The 18,955-nt window shown below is 41.4% G+C and overlaps 1 protein-coding gene across 2 annotated transcripts; it reads right to left on the reverse strand.

The window, feature by feature from the left end:
• Positions 1-53: 53 nt before the first annotated feature.
• Positions 54-17,999, reverse strand: prkar1aa (protein kinase, cAMP-dependent, regulatory, type I, alpha (tissue specific extinguisher 1) a). Of its 2 annotated transcripts, none has more exons than XM_084370929.1 (11): positions 17,894-17,999; positions 9,874-10,061; positions 8,863-9,030; positions 3,511-3,602; positions 3,367-3,428; positions 3,233-3,279; positions 2,440-2,598; positions 2,262-2,322; positions 2,025-2,146; positions 680-761; positions 54-537 (listed from the first exon to the last, which is right to left on the reverse strand). In XM_084370929.1, the coding sequence occupies exons 2-11, from the start codon at positions 10,045-10,047 to the stop codon at positions 365-367; spliced, it is 1,140 nt and encodes a 379-aa protein (XP_084227055.1). In that variant the 5' UTR covers positions 10,048-10,061; positions 17,894-17,999; the 3' UTR covers positions 54-364. The 2 variants fall into 2 exon arrangements, with proteins under 2 accessions (XP_084227055.1, XP_084227056.1); XM_084370930.1 differs by having other exon boundaries at positions 8,863-9,033.
• Positions 18,000-18,955: the final 956 nt, after the last annotated feature.

Below are 18,955 nucleotides of genomic sequence, written 5' to 3' on the forward strand. Positions count from 1 at the left end.
TGGTTAATCTTAAAAGTGGCTTTTTCATGGTAATTATGCTTTGACATGAAGGTTTGACTCGGGATCCTTCACAAAAAAAGCCTAGGTTGCATTTTGGCGCGAGTTTCACTTTAAGCTAAACTGCTATTTGGTGATGAAGAAACACTCTGTAAAGTCTTTCCTTCTCACAACACAAATCCTATCGTCCGAGTACATCATGAAAAATAAAATAAATAAGAATAAAAAAGAGGAGTAACGTATAGATGTATGAAATTGATCTTGTGGGGGTCAGGTGGGTGTGTCAATATATGTGAAAAATAGAGTAGAAGTAGGAAAATAAAGCGCTGGTGAACCCTGCAGTAGAGTCTGCTAGCTGCTGACGAGCTCAGACGGAGAGGGAAACGAAGCTGTTGTACTGCTCAATGTTTCTCTTCAGGATATCAGAGCAGGGGCCCAGGAGTCGTTCAAACCGCAGCCGGTCCAGTTTGACACACTTGAGGGGTCCGCATGCAACAACAGTGGCAGCACGGGGCCGGTTCATCAGCAGGGCGATCTCACCTGAGGGACATAGGAAAGACAACCAATGTGATGGTGTCCTGCCAACAGTCATTTCAGCAAGACAATGTTAGCAACTACTTGGTCGCAATGAAAATGTGTCTGTACTGTAGATTTCTGCCATGGTATTGTTTTCCTGACTTACCAAAGTAATCTGACGTTCCAAGTCTGCCGACTTCCACAAACTCCTCGTCCACTGACCGCCTCTGGAGCACCACTGCTGTCCCCTGACAATACAACAGACAAATCTTGAACTACATATCCCAGAAATCAACAGCAGTTCTCAGAATTCCCAGAATTCCCAGATTTAAGATGCAGATGGACTATGGACAATGGATTATACCTCTCCAGAAAATATCCATTGTAACTGTTGTTATGTTAATGGAAGAATGACTGACTCAGAAGAAAGAAGCAGCCTTTAGTTGTTGTAGATTACAATGTGCACATTTTGACACAAAATATTACATTTATTTAAACTGTTTAAACTTGAAGTGCAGTACTTTGGTTTTCCCCTTTTGCCATAGAAGGTAATTACAGAAACACATGCTTAAGTGCCTATAGGGCACAGACAGACCAAACCGACATCAAAGAACTAGCAGCGATGAGTGCTGACTGTTGCGTCACCTCATGTTGCCTTTTAATTGGTCAAAAAGATAGACTATGACAATGCGGCATTTCCTCACACCACTCTCGCTTATATAGCCACTTATATAGTGGGAAAAATGTCTCACCCATAAGGGCTAATAGGCTCCGCCATTATGCTGCTTTGTTACTATGGTTGCTTCCACTTTATCTAGGACAAGTTTTTTGCTGGCATACATAAAATTCATAACTACTGATGTGCCAGCAGGGGAAAGTCGCCAGACTCCAGACTTAAAAGCTGTGGTATACTGTGAAATACAGACATTTATTTGGCAGTGACTTAATCAGCATGGTGTGAACTCATTTGACAAGGGCTTTAATGTAATGGATGTTCATTTGTTGTTAAAGTCCTGCACTGCAGGTTTGAAACTTGTAGTTTTGTTTTAGCAACAAATATAACTGATTAGTTTAAATCAAGTCTAGACTTTGCTTAGAGATTAGATAATCTTTATGTCAAAGTATGGTTTTATCAATAACTACTTATACGTTGTTTTCTGCTTAAGTCATACTTAAGATCAAAACTGATCGTAACCTTTTTTATAAATAAGGCCAAAGGTATTTAATTTGCATTCCCTACAGCAAGGACACTTAGGGACAGGGACCAACCCCACAGGGAGATTTATTGAACTAACAACAAGTGTTCAGCTGAAAAAGCTTTATGCAAGGAGCCTTAAAAAATTTACAGTATGTTCCACTGATGCAGATATGTAGACCTACTTCAAGAGCACTGGGCTTAACTGACAGTAGTCTTTTGTTTCACAGTGGTACCACACCATAGAAGGTTGCACCAAAACTAATGTCCCATAGAAACCAGTTTGAGTAGACTAGTGTTTGTTGGTGGTATGTACCTCCAGGATGATGAAGAACTCGTCGCCAGGCTCCCCCTGCACTACTATTTTCTGGCTGTCCTCAAACTGCACCGTCTCCAAGGCGTCAGCCACTGTCAGACGCTCCCACTTGTCAAGAGACTCTGTTCAGGAGCAACACTCGGTCAACACATACACTCCTCTGGATATATAGTATAAGGTTCATGGCAGCTTTTTAGTAAAACTGATAAAGAGCAATCAGTGAACTTAAGCTCTTACCTAAAATGGACACCTTACTGAGGAACTCCTCATACATCTTGCGCTTTCTCAGAGTGCTCCCCTAAAAACAATAATAGTCATATGAGAACCTGATCATAATGTTGATGTACAATCAAAAACATTTCTACAGCAACATATTATTTTCCCATAATTGTTTTGTCAGCTTTGCACAGCTTACCATCAGTATTCTCCTGTAGCTTTCTCTGTCGATGCCCCACAGTTTGACGTTGGCCTTGGCCCGGACTGTAGCTGCACGAGGGGTCCCATAGATCAGAGCCAGCTCCCCAAAACTGCCTCCCTCACCAATGCTGGTCACAAATTGATTGTTCACATAAACCTAGAGGGAGACAGACAGCAGAAACTGATTGACCGGGTTTCTAATGACGTGCCAGGGACAAATAATTTACAACAAATCTGTTATAGCTACAATATGATGAAATGCTGCTAGACTGGGTCGAGGGCCGAGTCTGATACCAGTCTGTACTGTATCAGCAAGATTGTGCTATTGCCAGTTAAGTGAAAACATTTGTTCCCCCATTTACCTCAGTCAATTCTGTAACAAATAAAAAGTTAAGGATGTTCTATTTAATCATTTGACTTCAAAGAACTCATTTCACATATCCTCAAACCTGAAATTACATGGTCTGGCCATTTCCATTACAAAGGATATCTGGAAAATGATAGTGGGCAAACAATGTACACGTTCTTTGTTGCTGAAGTTAAAGCTGCACTTATATTTTTGGCCACTTGGTGGCAGCAGAAAAAGCTGAAATACAATACCACAGAGCAAATACTACTTTTTAGTAAGAAGTCATTTCTGTGTTTTTGTCTCATTAGTTATCCTTTAACGTTTCAATCACTGAAGCCCATCTAACAAAAGAAGTAAAGAGAAATACAACTTTTCAAATACTCAATAACACTGGCAGATATTTTGAATTCAAACTGGAAAAAAAAAATAAAACAGATCTTACATCCATCTCTCCCTGGTCGATGACATAGAAGTTGTCTCCCTCATCACCTGGAACAGGAGCAGGAGGAACAGGTGTCCCATGAGTGAATGAACAGAGGGAAAACACAACAATCTCCATGTGGTGTTACAACTCACCTTGTTGGATGACTGTTTCTCCAGCAATGTAGTTGACAGAAAACATTGCATCGAAAATGTCACTGAAGGGGAAGAAAATAAGCAGATAAGATGGAAATGCTTTGGAAAAGACGGTTAAAACAGTAAACTGATTGGTGCCATTACCTCCTCTCATTGTCGTCCAAATGGGCAAACAGTACGTTCTTCGCCATGGCTTTGGACAGGGCAGCCATGCTCTTGTAGTCTTTGGGGATGACCTTTGGTGAAAAAAGATTGCTTAGATTCTTCTAGTGCATTTCAGTGGATTTTAACACAGCCATATGCAAGAATCAAGAAGTCAAATGGCTGGCTTGTGTCCTCTAGTGACCCTTTTCTGCTATTACACAACAAAGACACATGAGACAGGCAGATACTGTAGCACAGTAGTGAAAATGCTGAGGGAATTCAGACCTTGTATTAAAAAGGTGCACTTTGTACTTCTGGGGGAAGAAATGTTAACGAGAAGAGAAAGATCTTCATTGACAGATTTTTTTCTGCCTAAACAAATTAAATGACACAAACTCTCTTTGTTTTCATGATGGAATAAAGTGATTAAACAAACTGACCTTAGAGAACAACACAATTTATACTGTTTTACTTTGATTTATATGTGGCGGACCCTGCCACCTTTCTAGCTTCAAACAGCCTTATTTTCCTCTCAGAACAGCTTGTTTATTTACATGGAAAAAATACATATTTCTGAGTTTGTGTTATTGCCACATTAAAATTGTGAATATCACAATTCTGAGTTTGAATTTCTTCTCCAAAACTACATAGTGCTCCTTTAACATCCATCCTAAGTGATCCCATCACAAGTGGATTGCTTTACACCTGTCAGTTTACTACTGACATTACCATGCATCTTGTGATTGGATTTCACTTCCCTGCTCTATATGCAAAAAAACACATACATCAATGGAACAAACTGACACAATGTTTTTTTACACAAATATCAAGTTTCTCCTAACTCAACAACTCACAAGAAAGCAATTTTTCATGGAAGTCTGGGGACTTTCTACACGGGAGGCAAAGAAGTGTCCACTTGTGATCGGATCACTCAGGATGGACCTTGATACCAGGTCTGAACAGACTCCATTTCACTGCTGCACTGACATTTTCCAGTTTTTCCTCAATGTGCGTATTAATGTTAATGTGTTTAGTTAAAGCAACACTGATAAAATTTTTGGTCCCTTGGGGGCAGCAGAACAAGTTGAAGACACAACGTGTGACATACCATCATCTTATAAAGTTATACTGAATGTGTTTGGAAACAGTCACCTATAAACACATCCAGTAGACATAGACCAACATAAGTCATCATTTTTTGGATATGTTTTTGTGTCCATCTGATGAATGCGAGTAAAATTTTTCGACTCTGGTTTGGTCTGCCATAATCTGACCCTCCTCACAGTCACCGAAGCAAGATGGACAAAAACAGGGAAGCAAAGACTGAACACAAGGGGAGTGATCGTTTGGTCAGGTAGGCAAGACGACAACTATCAGGAAGGAGTCGCCCTCATTATTACAAAGAAACATACCAACACGTTGCTGCGATGGAAACCCATCAGTGAACGACTGCTCTTTGATGCTGAACTTTAAGTAGGCCAAGCTATATATCATAGTGGCCTATGCACCCACCGACAATGCTGATGAAGAGGACAAAGAACAGTTCAACAAGGCATTACAAGCAGCACTGGAAAACATCCCAAGACATGATGTCCTCCTCCTGATGGGAGATTTTAACGCTAGAGTTGGCAGAAACAATGAAAACAGGGAGAGTGTCATGGGACGACATGGAGACCTCTGTGAAGAGAATGACCTGATCATTAGTGGTACTCTCTTTGCACACAAGACTATCCACAACATTACCTGGACATCACCTGACGGAAGAATTTGTGATGCGACATACTGACGTTGGCAGTGACCTCAAGCTAGTGGTGGCAAAGCTGACTCTAAAGCAGAGGCAGGCAAAGATTGGGAACAATAGGAATCAGTGCTTTGCAATGACAAATTGAAAGATCCAGCAATGAAAAATGATTTTAGCATTGTAGTAAAGAATTGATTTAGCATCCTCCAAGACAAAGCAGCATTAACCATTGACAGTTTCAACAAAACAATAAATGAAGCAGCAAAAGAGACCATAGGCTACAGAAGGAACACCAAATCTGAATGCTATCCACTGACAGATGGAGGGCCATAGAAGAGAGGAAACACCTGGGGCCTCATGTATCAATGTTGCGTACGCACAAAAACGTGGCGTACGTCATTTTCCACGCCAACGTTCAGATGTATCAAAAGTGAAATGACCGTGGAAATGTGCGGTGTCCCACGCCAGCTTCATGGCTGGCATACGCACGTTTCTACAGCTATTGTTCCTTTGGCGACACTTTGAGGTGATGCTGGGAAACTGTTAATTATGTGAAAACAATTTGTCCTCAGAGTAATGTGCACATCAGAGACACGGACAATTAACACACACGTGTTTGCAATCATATGGATCATAAATCATAAAAGCATGCGCAAAGTGATGAAAAATGGCATTAACAATGACAGCCTTGGCCTTGTCAGAAGATATCGCAAATGGTAATATCAGACGTGAGCGGGTGTTTAGAGAACGGGAAGATCTGTTGGCAAATGACGACAACTGGCTCATGAGTCACACATGTTGCTATAAAAGCGCCATCACAGGATGAATTTGTTTTTGTCAACAGGAAACATTTTCATTCAATTAATGTTCAAATAATATGTGATGCGCAAATGCAGCTCACCAACATCGTGGCAAGGTGGCCTGGTTCAACGCATGACTCGTTCATTCTTACCAATAGCATGCTTGGTAACAGGCTGGAGGCTGGCACGGTGCGCGATGGGTGGCTTCTCGGTGAGTAAATCCGTTTAATAGTGCCCCGAATGTAAACCAGCACAATGCCCATTTGGGCACGTGCATTCAAATATGTGCATTTGTTTTTCCCTGGTGAAAATAGAGCGGCAGAGCTATCTAACAAGCCCTTTATTGTCTCGTTGTGTTCAGTATTTGTGTCATTAAACGTGTGCGTAAAGTTGGAAATGTCACACTGCAGTAGCCACGGCGCACTTCTGCAGTCATTAATATAAATGTGATCAGTCTCGTCAATTCTTGTAATGAAGTTGTTTTGTCCTTCTGTTTATTTCCCACTAACGGTAGCACTTATATATATTATTTCTTTTGAAAAAAGTAATAGTGATTCAATCAAGTGGTGCATGAAAAAAGGAAACTAAATCTAATTCACATGTTATTGGGCAGAAATCCTCCGCTTCACCTCCACCTTCACGTCGGACCATTTTTTATTTTTAATCTCAGTGAGTGTGCGCTGCTCCGACCCCACAACGTTCACTGCCTCACACACACGCTCCCATTCACGTTTCTTTTCTTTTTTTTGGTGTTTATCCCTGGCGAGAGGCTACCAAATAATACAGATCTTCGCGTCTCGACTTTATTTAATAGCGTTTCGAGCTCAGACTCGGTGAAGTTGCGCTTCTTCCCTTTACTCATGGTGTAAATCTGATGGTGCAGAGAGGGGAATCCCCGGTGCAGGCCCTATTGAAATTAATTTGCATATTTAAATGAGGGCGTGGACAGGGAGGAGTTTAGCACTTCTACATGTGCGCTCAATTCCACGTTGATTGAGATGTACAAAGGAAAAGTGCTTGGATCGATGCGTACGCACACTTTGATACATCTGATTTTTTTTGTGCGTACGACAGTTTCTGGATTCTAGCGTATGCCATGTTTCAGGAGGAAATCCATGCAAGTCTTAGTACATGAGGACCCTGGTCTCCAAGCTACCTAGACTAAAGGAGAGGATTGCAGCCCAGTACAGAGAAAAGGACAAAGAAGTAAAGAAGGCAGCATGGAGAGACAAATGGCGGTACATAGAACAACTTGTGCAGGAAGCTGAGACAGCCACGGAACAAAAAAGTTCACATGATCACCAAGAAACTACGGGGTGACGGGACAGAACGAGGACCCCCCCAGTAAAGGCGGAAGACGGAACACCCTTTACAGAAGAACGCACTAAGCTGGAACGATGGAGAGAACACTTTTAGAAGGTCCTGAACCGGCCAGACCCATCAGCGAGGTTTTGGAAATCAACATGGAAGACATCATAGCGGGGGAGGTCAAAGAAGCCATTAGCAAACTAAAGAATGGCAGGGCCCCTGGAGCAGATGGCGTTGGTCCAGAGATGCTGAAATCAGAAGAACAAGAAACACCATGTATACTACAGCACATCTTACAAGATGTATGGGACAAGTAGACAGACCAACAACCGGCATCATCGCGACCAGTAGTGTTATTGTCAAATGCACCAAGACATCCAGCAGAAGACAGAATTGCTCAGCAAGATCACCAACACAATCGGGCTAAAGGTTGATGCTGGCAAGACACGGGCCTTGAGGAAGAATTCCAAACCAATGGCCCAGTTACCTTGAGCAGCAGACCACTACAGGATGTACAGGAGTTTGTATATCTTGGCAGCAAATTAACAACAAATGGCGACTGTGAACAAGAAATCAACACCAGGATCAGGAAAGCTAATCAAGCTTTCGCTGTGCTCAAACCCATCTGGAGATCTACCAGCCTCTGCATCCACACTTTGACCAGGATCCTTAAGAGCAATGTCTTCATGGCTTCAATGGCTCGTGTATGGCTCAGAATGTTGGAAGACCACCGTCTAAGAGAGAGAAAGAAAGCTGGAGGTGTTCCAGAACAAGTGCCTGAGCCGTATCCTCAAGATCTTCTGGCCAAACACCATCTCAAATGAGGATCTTGGGAGCAGGGCAGAATCAGTGACCATGCAAGAAACCATCCAGATGTGCCGATGGAGATGGCTTGGATATGTTTTGTGCATGCCACCTAACTCGCTTCCCAGAACAGCTCTTTGCTGCACACCCCAGGGGAAAAGAAACTGTGGGCAACCCAAAGAAACCTGGCATGGAACAATTAAGAAAGAACTGACAGGCAAAGGACCAACTCTGGAGACAGCCCCCAGTACAGCAGCAGACAGAGTGAAGTGGAGACCCCTTGCCATCGCCTCAAGTGCCAGACGGCACAGAGAGGATGAGTGAGAGTGAGTGTAGTTTGGTCTCCTCTTACTCCTGAGAAATCATCTTTTAGCTGCTAAATGCTCCCCTTTGTTCAACAGCTAGTTTCTAACTGTGTGTGTCTGCTGTTTGGTGTTGAGCCGAAACTGTCACTAAAAACAGCTGCCTGCTGCTGCTGGAAACAAAGCTGATGAGAGCAGAGTTTTCAAGAAAAACAGAAAATGAGCTGATTTAAGCTGAAATACTCGAGAGTCACTGCAGAGTTGATGAGATTCCTATGGGTTCATCACTACAAACATCATTACACATTCTATCAGTTTTAGGTATAAAATATTGATTTGTGCAGCTTAAAGGACCGTATAAAGGCGTGCGAAATGTAAACAAATTATCACCACCAACCTTTCTGACATAGGAGGCAGCGTCTTCCTCAGTGTACACCTCAGCACTGATGGCTCCTCTCCGGCTCCGACCCCTCACCACAGGGTTCATGGGTGGAGAAACTTCTTCCTCACGGGAGTCTGACCGCGAGCGAGACTTCTGCTGGGAAGCCACCTGCTGAGCCTCCTCCTGCTGGGCAACAGGTACACAAAACCACACTTGAGGCACTCAAAGAATGATAGACCGCATTACTTCTCAAAATCTGAATTCCATGAAAGATCTTTAAAGGAACAGTTCACCCAAAGATGCAAATTTAGTCGTTATCTCCTCACTCCTATGCTGATGGTCAGTCAGGTGAAGTTCTGAAGTCCAAAAGACACAGCGAAACAGTGATGCAACATTCTCCTAAACAACTGCAGTAGATGGGGACTTAAATGTAAAATGTAAAACAAAACAAAACAACATAAAATGGCTCCATACAGGTCATCCAGCTTAATCCAAGTGTCCCGAAGACCAGAGATCCCAAATTGGTTGAAAGACACATTATTTACTCCCCTTTTTACACTGAAATCCTAACTTTAGCTGCTAAGCTAAAACATTAGCACATACCTGGTCTACAGTGGGTGCACAAACTCAACCATGCATCAAAGGTGTAAATAACGTCTTTCAAATCAATTTGGGATCTTTGGGCTTCTGGAAAGTTGGATTAAACTTTAAACATTTTGGAGCCATTTTATATTTTTGTACGTTTTAAAACAAGTCACCGTCTACTTCCGTTGTTTAAGAGAATGCTGCTTTGCTGTGAAGCTCCAGAAATGTTTTATGGACAATGAAACTTCATCTGACTTTCCATCAGCATGAAAGTGAGTAGTTAATGACTGACTTTCATTTTTGGGTGAACTGAAACTTGCATGAAAATGTTTTGATATTTTGTATATTAACATTAAATCAAATCAGACTTTGTGATCTAAGACAGTTTCTCATAACACTGACTTAGAAAGAAACTTTGCAGCTACATGTGTCAGCACCCACCTTTTCCAGTCTTTCAAAGTACTCCCTGAGGAAGGCCATGGGCCTGTCTGGCCGGGCCATGCACAGCTGGATGATGCAGTCCTTTAGCAGCTGCTGGATGTTGTGCTTCTGGACATACTGCTCACACTCTCGAAGGCCCTGCTCCTCTTCACTGCTCATACTGCCTGATGCCATCTTTGTCTTGTGACCTGGAAGGAGATGAGAGGGAAATACACTGATGAATCAGAAAGCTGTCTTCTGCTATTCTGTATTGATAGTAGAGGTGTGGAAATTTCTCGCTGAGAAGATGCATTGCAATGTGGACATGGTAGATTCTGCATCGATGCAGAGAGAGCATAATTGAGAGTCTGCAGCTAATGTTGATAACCCAATATAGTTTCGTCCCGATGTTGCTCCCATGCTTCGTATTGTGGGCACACATTAGGCTAACGTTACTTATGTAGGAGGGATGTCGGAGGGAGACAGAGATCATCTGCGAGTGATAATAAAAACTCAGCAAGTATCTTTTTGAAATGGACATCTTTGGGCACATGTCGGACCTTATGAACTTGCTGGGAAGCACGAACTGGACGAGAACCACGCTGAGCATGACTTCTGCCTCACAACAATTACTTATCACATTAGCCATTTTCAATTGAAGCTAACATCTGCAGCCATAAATAATAACAGCAAGCCCAGCTAATCAGCCAAGATCTGAGGAGGCGCTGTCAACTTTTGCTGTCCAACTCTGAGAGAGGTGTGTGCAGCAGAGTCAATAAATACCTTATCTTAAAGCTGCTATGTGAAAACAATATTATTGTAGATTACAACAAATGTTAAAGGCACAACAGATACAGTAGGTACTACTTCGTTGTGGCCGAGTTCACGCGTGATTCACGCGAGAATCACGCACCTTTTTAGTGGAGGATCAATTGTGTTTTCATGAGAAGCAGCAATGTGCCCAAACAACCACCAGGTGGCATCTGTGAGCAGGAGGACGACAACATGCAGCAACAGGGAGCAGTGACCATGAACGGGGAATGGACAGAGTTGCCTGATTTATGTTTCTGTTCGTTGTTGCTTAAATACAAGAATGTAGCTAATAATACCTCACCCACTCCACACCTCATTCCAACTCCTTCCTTCAGCCTGTCGCTACAGGGTCCCTCTAGCAAGGACAAACTTTGTGAAAAAAATCATTCATCCGCTATCATCATCATCAACAACTCACTATGAAGCCTTTTAAATGTCTTTTAAGGTCTTATTCTTTGCATTTATCTGTGATATTCCCATTTTATGTTTATCTGTTTTCGTTTTGCTTTTATGTTTAACTGTGGTCTTTTTTTGTGCACACGTCAAAGACCCTAAAGACATCTGAGGTTGTGATTTTGCTCACTCGCTGCAGCCACGGCTAAGCGGAGGCAGAAACAATTATGCACAGCCTACAGAAGTTTCAACATCCATACAAGCATTTAAGAAATGATTCTTATCAGTTCCATAATTCAGAGAGGATTTTTACTCAACGAAAAAATTTATAAAGATCAGTTTTTAGGTTGAAGACACGACAGCAGCACGTATGTCCAGACGCTGATGTGTGTCAGCTGGGGCAGCGGGTAGGTGATCCATAAGACACATGAGAGCATTATGACTGATGTATAGCTCCCCTGGTAGCGCAGCTCCCTCAGTAAGCAGAATCATCTGCTAGTATGGGTTCGAATCTCAGTATAGGTTGTACCTTTAGTTAATGTGTTTTCTTTTCTCAACATCATTATGATCACATATGGCTACAAGTTTGAGCAAATAAATGAGCAAATGAGCATTAATTCTCTGCCGGGCCGCGGCTTTCCTGCTTGTGTAAAATAGAAAGCGCAAATATTTGTGTTAAATTCTGACACCACAACTGTAGCGTACCGAATATCAATAGATGATAACCAGAAAAAAAAAAATGTTCTATTGATCTGATTCACCGGCTTTCTTTCTTTCAGTTGTGGTGTCAGAATTTAACACAAATATTTGTGCTTTCTATTCCTTATATTTTCTACAACAGGCTTATAGAAAGAAGAACTATGCCACGTCCTGTCAGACAGTTTTCTCTAGCTTTATTAAAATACATGATCAGCAGCTTCACAGTAGTCGGATATACAGAAGGTTATTTAAAGCGGAGTGAGTCCCTGAAGCAGTCTCCCTGCAGGAGGAGATCCCTTGGCCGTAATGTTCAATGTCTGCCAGTCAAATGCCAGTTGGTGCTCCCTTTAATGCTATCACTTGCTTGATGACTTTGCCCAAGTGATCAATGTATTTGTTGCAGACCTCTTTGCTGTCCTCAGCGCACCGGGGTGGGGGTGGGGGCACTGGCGTAGCAAGCTTTTCAAAAGTGTGGGGGATGGATGTGGTCTTTCCAGTTAAGCGAACTTGTTCCAGATGCCTTAACATTAGCATTCCCTCCTGCTCAAATCTTACTACAGTCGCTCAGTTTCTCTGGCCGCTCTCTGTCTGTGCTGCGGATGCCTCCTCTCCCCCTCCCTCTCCTGTTGTTGCTTCAAACATGACACCGGCTTTCAGTGTGACCGGCTGATGATTGGCTGTTCTGCCTCAAGTCCCGCCTCTCTTGCTGTGTTCGATATATCGGGAACTAGCCATAGATATACATATTTATATACATAGACGCTTCACTGAGCGCTGAATCGTACATCGAAGTCATGGAGTGAACTTTATAAAGCTCCTTCTACAAAGTGCTTTGAGTTAAAGCCTCTCATTTACACATTCACACACGTACGAATATATCTGGTAAACAGACGTACCAAAAACAATGTCTGTAACGTTCTCTGATGATTATAAACGTTAACTACTCCTTATATGTTTAGTAAACAGGTAGGCAACAAACCCACATATGTAGCCTATTTTTCTAATGTTTTTATGAGTGTTTACAGCTGCCAATGTATGTAACTCTGTTACTGTGATGATAAATATTGAATCTATAATAACCAGATCCTAACATAATGTCTGTGGGAATAAAAAGCACTGATAATTAGCCTACAATACATTTTACATTTAACTGATTTTGGTGAATCGTTTTTATATCCAGTGACTTTAACTACTAAAAATGACATAATGTAATAATGTAATTATCAGTGCTTTTTATTCCCACAGACATCACATATAAGGAATAGAAAGCACAAATATTTGTGTTAAATTCTGACACCACAACTGAAAGAAAGAAAGCCGGTCATAGACTTCGGAACTAGGGGTGCGGGGGGTGCGGCCGCATTCGCCCCCCAGCACTCCATCAGCCTCCCTACCCACGGCATTACGCTTTAAAAAAATAAAGAATCTGACATACATTTATCTCTTACATATAATTAATGCATAGATCTATGCTTTTGATGTGACATGCAGCCTGCCTGACTACATACAGTAGCCTAGGCATCTGGCATAGGAGTCAGGCTGCATATGGACCTGGTGTGCTCCGAGGCGGAGCGGCGTTTTGATCAGGAAGGACTCTGCATAGCTGCAGGGCGAGAGCAGGCAGTTCTTGAGGCGGCTCAGGGGAAACGAGTGGATGTGGGTTCCTCGGAACTGACCCCCTTTCCACGAGAGCGGCTAAGCCTTGAGCTGGACAGTAAGTAAGTAAGCACCATCCAGGATGTGTCCATCCTGCATACCTTGCAGCCCCAAACCTGCTCCATGCTGTCGGAGGTCGAGAAGCTCATTAAGCTGTGTCTGGCCCTGCCATTATCTGTCGCGGCATCCGAGCGCTCTTTCTCAGCCTTGCGCAGGCTGAAAACCTGGCTGCGCACCATGACGCAGGAGAGACTAACACATTTGACCATTATGAACGTTCACAGTGACCTTGTGGATGAAAGCGACGTCTCGACCCTGCTTAAAATCTTCATCAGTAGGTCAACTGAGAGAAGGTCCACTTTTGGATATGCATGAAAGCCCTGAGTCAGGAGCGCAGACTTTTCTTTTTTTCATTCAAGGGTACAAATAATGCTGTTATGTTCCTTAAATGGCTTGATTTAGTGATCAAAGTTTCATTTTCTTAACAATAAAGATGTCGTGTTCATCCATTCTAGTTCTCTTATAACTGCACGCCATTATAAAATAACTTCAAATCAAATCTTTAATCATTGATAAAAGTGCGTGCTTCCCCCGCCCCTCCCAACAAAAATCCCGCCCCCCCTCTCAGAAAATAGTTCCGACGTCCATGAAGCCAGTGAATCAGATCAATAGAACGTTTTTTTTCTGGTTATCATCTATTGATATTCGGTACGCTACAGTTGTGGTGTCAGAATTTAATGTATTTTATGTACACAAGCAGGAAAGCTGGTGCCGCGGCCGGCGGAGAATTAATGCTCATTTATTTGCTCAAACTTGTAGCCATATGTGATCATAATGATGATGAGAAAAGAAAACACATTAACTAAAGGTACAACCTATACTGAGATTCGAACCCATACTAGCGGATGATTCTGCTTACTGAGGGAGCTGCGCTACCAGGGGAGCTATACATCAGTCATAATGCTCTCATGTGTCTTATGGATCACCGACCCGCTGCCCCAGCTGACACACATCAGCATCTGGACATACGTGCGGCTGTCATGTCTTCAACCTAAAAACTGATCTTTATACATTTTTTCGTTGAGTAAAAATCCTCTCTGAATTATGGAACTGATAAGAATCATTTCTTAAATGCTTGTATGGACGTTGAAACTTCTGTAGGCTGTGCGTAATTGTTTCTGCCTCCGCTTAGCCGTGGCTGCAGCGAGCGAGCAAAATCACAACCTCAGATGTCTTTAGGGTATCAGATATTATTATAGGCTATTCTTATATTTAAGCAACATCCAGTCAGGCGGTGATATAGGCTCACGGGGGCGGACTGGGACAATAATTCAGTTTGGCAATTTTACCAGTAAACAGTGATATAGGCTCACAGGGGCAGACTGGGACAATAATTCAGGTCGGCAATTTTACCAGTAAACAAATGTTCCTTAAAAAACAACTAATGTCCATATTTTAGCTCTACTGTAAAACAAAGAAAGCACAAGTGATTATCCAAGGTCACCCAGATAATTGAGGTGTCCCACCGCTGTGAAACAATCAGTCTGAATCAATCTGATACGGTTTAGCAGTCCCCCTCTCCATTCACTCTACCTGTAGCCTAAAACAGCGCCACTCTCCATTGCAGCTACATTGTGGTCAAATGTGGAATTGTCCTAAAATCGTTTGAGCTGCAATTCAGTACTATGCTTCCACCTAGTGGCCACAGTTGTCACTTAAATTTAACGCGTTGCGTGAATCTCGCTCCCCGCGAGTGAAATGGCCACTTTGAAGTAGTACCTACTGTAGATACATGTTTTGTTTTTGTAATGATTATTTACTGAGGTATAGATATTGAGAAGCTTTATTTTGTAGATTGCTGTAATCAGATAATTGGACGGACTTTCTGAATAAAAGGGGAATTTAAATGATGAAAAAGTAGCCATGTGCAGTAATGGAGATCAATGAGGATGCCATACACTGAGATGCATCAAGAATCGTTTTGTATTCGAATCACTGACAGCTGAATCGTAATCTAATCGAATTGTGAGGCCAGTGAAGATTCACACCTCCAACTGATTTTACAAACCCATTTTACTTATAGACATGGGAGTTTACCAATTGAGAGTTACAAATAGCATGCCACGTGTGAAGAGGGCAAAGCACCAGCTCTTTCTCACTTTCTATTAACCTTAATATCAGAAGAGAACGTCATTTCAACCTTTGTTTCTGTGATTTCATGCTGGTTTTCTTATCAGATTAATGGGTAATCGTCACACAACAGGATTAAAAAGCTTCTCTGAATTAGCTTTTCATATGAGACAGATGTCCCAATATGAGGATGATGGAAATCTTTGATTTATGCCTTAAACCAGAACCATTAACAACTGATACTATCAACTACTCCAGGGTGATAACCATAATAATAATTGAATAAATGGATGATGACAAAAAAAAATAAAAAATCAGCTCAACTATGATATGTAACGTCACTTCGAAATGTGCTATTTTGGAAAGAAAAGCAATTTTTTTTTTTCCATTTAAATAACATTAAATTGGTCAGAAATACAGTCTAGATTGTATTAATTAATTAATATGGTAAATTACTATTTAAGATGGAAATGGCTAATTATCATGGAATATTTACATGGCTAATCCAAGTTTTGTTGTGTTAAACGGCTAACTGATCTTGAGAAACCCTTGTGCAGTCATGTCAGCACAGCTGAAAACTGTTGTGCTGATTAAAGAAGCAATAAAATTGGCTGGTCAACTGGATGCCTGTGTACTGTGTGGCGAATGCGTTTATGAGCTGCTCCTGTGTTCACACAGGCCGCATTGCTGCTGCAGCGCGGCTCGACCCTGCCCAATTTGTTTACATAGAGTTTGCCTTTGACAATTATCAATAAATATGATGACTTGATTTTCCGTAACCCCCACTGAAAGAGCGAGAAAGCGAGGGAGGGATGGAGGGAAAGAGTACGGAGGAGAAAAAAACTGCCCTCTACCTGTTGTGTGTATTCTCTTAATGTCTGTGACATATTCTACAGTTACAGACATTAAAACTGTAGTGTAACGCTGCTATGATGTCCATACGATTGTCTACAGGTCATTTTCAGGTCTATATTTGCCCAAAACCGTGCATGTGTTGCGGTAGAAATAGGCAAGACTCTGCACAAAGCCTTGCTTGACACACACATGAGAAGCATGACCCTTGCATCCAGTGACATCATGATACAACAGTGAAGAGGCTACAATGGGATGCTGGTCTTCTCGGCAGAATAGCAAAGAAAAGCCATATCTAAGACTGGACATTAAAAGGAAAAGATTAACATTGGCAAAAGAACACAGACATTGGAAGCTGTGACACTGATCTGCACCTTAACTATTCATGCATTAGTAATGATGGTCAAAAAATAAATAATAAGAACTTGGAAAAAAGCAAATTTGCCTCAGCCATCAACATGAAATGCTCTGGCTGAAGGCGCGAAACGCCTTCTTGGGGTTTACTTTTATACATGCACACATCTTAAACTTACACAAACAGTTCATGCATCATAACTCTTGACACGATTAACTTCTGTGGCTCCAAGCCAAGGGTTAGACAAAGGGGTGGTAACATAAGAAACAAAAAAACAACCTACACAAACTCCTTCAAAAATAACTCCTTTACCCATGTCCATATAGGAACCAAGGTTATTTATCCCAAATATCATTCAGGGCCTCACAAGTGCTGTAAACAATGTCAGTCTCTTAAAGAATATCACCTGTGCAGTATTTTCCCACTACAGGTCCAGACACCTCTGCAGTCTTAATTAAAGGGACACCATGTCGTTTTGGAGTAGAAATTTAAACTCTAAATATTTACAATATTAATTAGGTAATAATACAAACTCAGAGATCTGTATGTTTTCCATAAGTGAATAAACAAGCTGTTCTGAGAGGAAAATAAGGTCCAAGAACACTGTTTGAAGCTAGAAAGGTGGCAGGGTCCGCCACATATAAACAAAGTAAAACAGTATAAACTGTGTTGTCCTTTAAGGTCAGTTTGTTTATTCAGTCGTGAAAACAATACAGTTTGATTATTTAGTTTACAAAATAGAATTTTAGTACAGTAGCTATTTAAGTAAGTTAACGTTCAATACATAAATGTAATTTATTTAACAGTTAGCTTTAAGTTCTTAGTTAGCAACCATTACTGTCATCTATCACGGAACGTAACTTAGCCGACGCCCGTCGAATGTCCGTCAAAACGTTCCCAATGAAAAGTTACTGTTATTTAACCTGAGGATGTTTTATGAGTAACTTCCATCCATCTTGGATATCAACCACTTGAGCTAAATGATGTTAGCCTAGCGAGCTAACTGTTAGCCATCCACAGTCCGGTGTCAAACAATTCGAGAATCATAGCTTTACTGACACAAAGAAATGACAAATGAACAAGTGTGTCCATGAATATGTGAAAAATAAGTATTCACATTGCAAACTACACAAAAACACTCACCAGCTATGAAATGACGTGTGTACTGCTTGTTTTTCTTCGGCTGAATCCAACGGAATTTAGATGAACTGCACCTCGGTTGGATAGCGGACGAGAACAGGCAGCAGCAGGGGGCGGGGCCAAAAAGCTTCTTCTTCTTCTTCTTCTTCTTCTTCTGCTTCTTCTTCATGCCGCCACCTACTGTACTGGAGTGTGTAGCCTCAGGGCTTCATGTACTTCAGGTTACATTCTACAAGTAAATGATTAATAGTACCCCCCCCAAAATTTCAACATTTTCAGCAACTTCCCAGTAGCCTTCAGTCTTTACAGGAAGTCACAGAAACATCCTGTTACATCCGAGTCCGATTGATTTAAGTGTTATCAGACACATTGATCAGTCTGTACACAGTCTTCAGTTGTTGTTCATTATGACACCACAGCCTATTAAAACTCTACACAGGCGATTTGTGATGTCTGTTCATGGATCAACCTTAATTTTACGTATTTTTTAAGTATTACGTGAATCAAATTCATATCAAGTTGCTTCCTTTTATGAATCAACTGAGCAGAACTATCCCTCTCAAACTACATTAATACAGGGAATATATTAATAATGAAACACAAGGGAAAGAAATATAGGACCGTAGTTCTTATATTTTATATAGGCTATTATTGATCTGTCAGATATGTATACTCACTCACTCCTCACATCCCACTCTCTACAAGTTTTTGTGTTGTTAGATAATTCAACAGGCCGATTTAAATGACTAAAATGCTAATATAGATAACAATTATTTATTGTGTGCTGTTTATAATATGAATGTGGGCTATTTAGTTTCCACACTGGCAACACAGCATGTCTTCTGTTAACAGAATAGCCTACACCTTCAAAATCAGACAAACTGACTGTCAGTCAAACACAAACAGCTATATGAATCCATCACGTTAGGCTCTGGAAGATTATATTGGGCACAAGATAAGCGAATGACAATAACTGGATGGATGGAATAATTGATAATTGTTTGTTGCATTCCTAATCCACTCTTTAAACTATAACCAAAATTCAGTAAATACATCACTGAAATT

The sequence above is a fragment of the Pagrus pagrus genome (genome assembly GCF_965226575.1).
Source record: "Pagrus pagrus genome assembly, chromosome: 13".
In the NCBI taxonomy this organism is placed as follows: Eukaryota; Metazoa; Chordata; class Actinopteri; order Spariformes; family Sparidae; genus Pagrus; species Pagrus pagrus.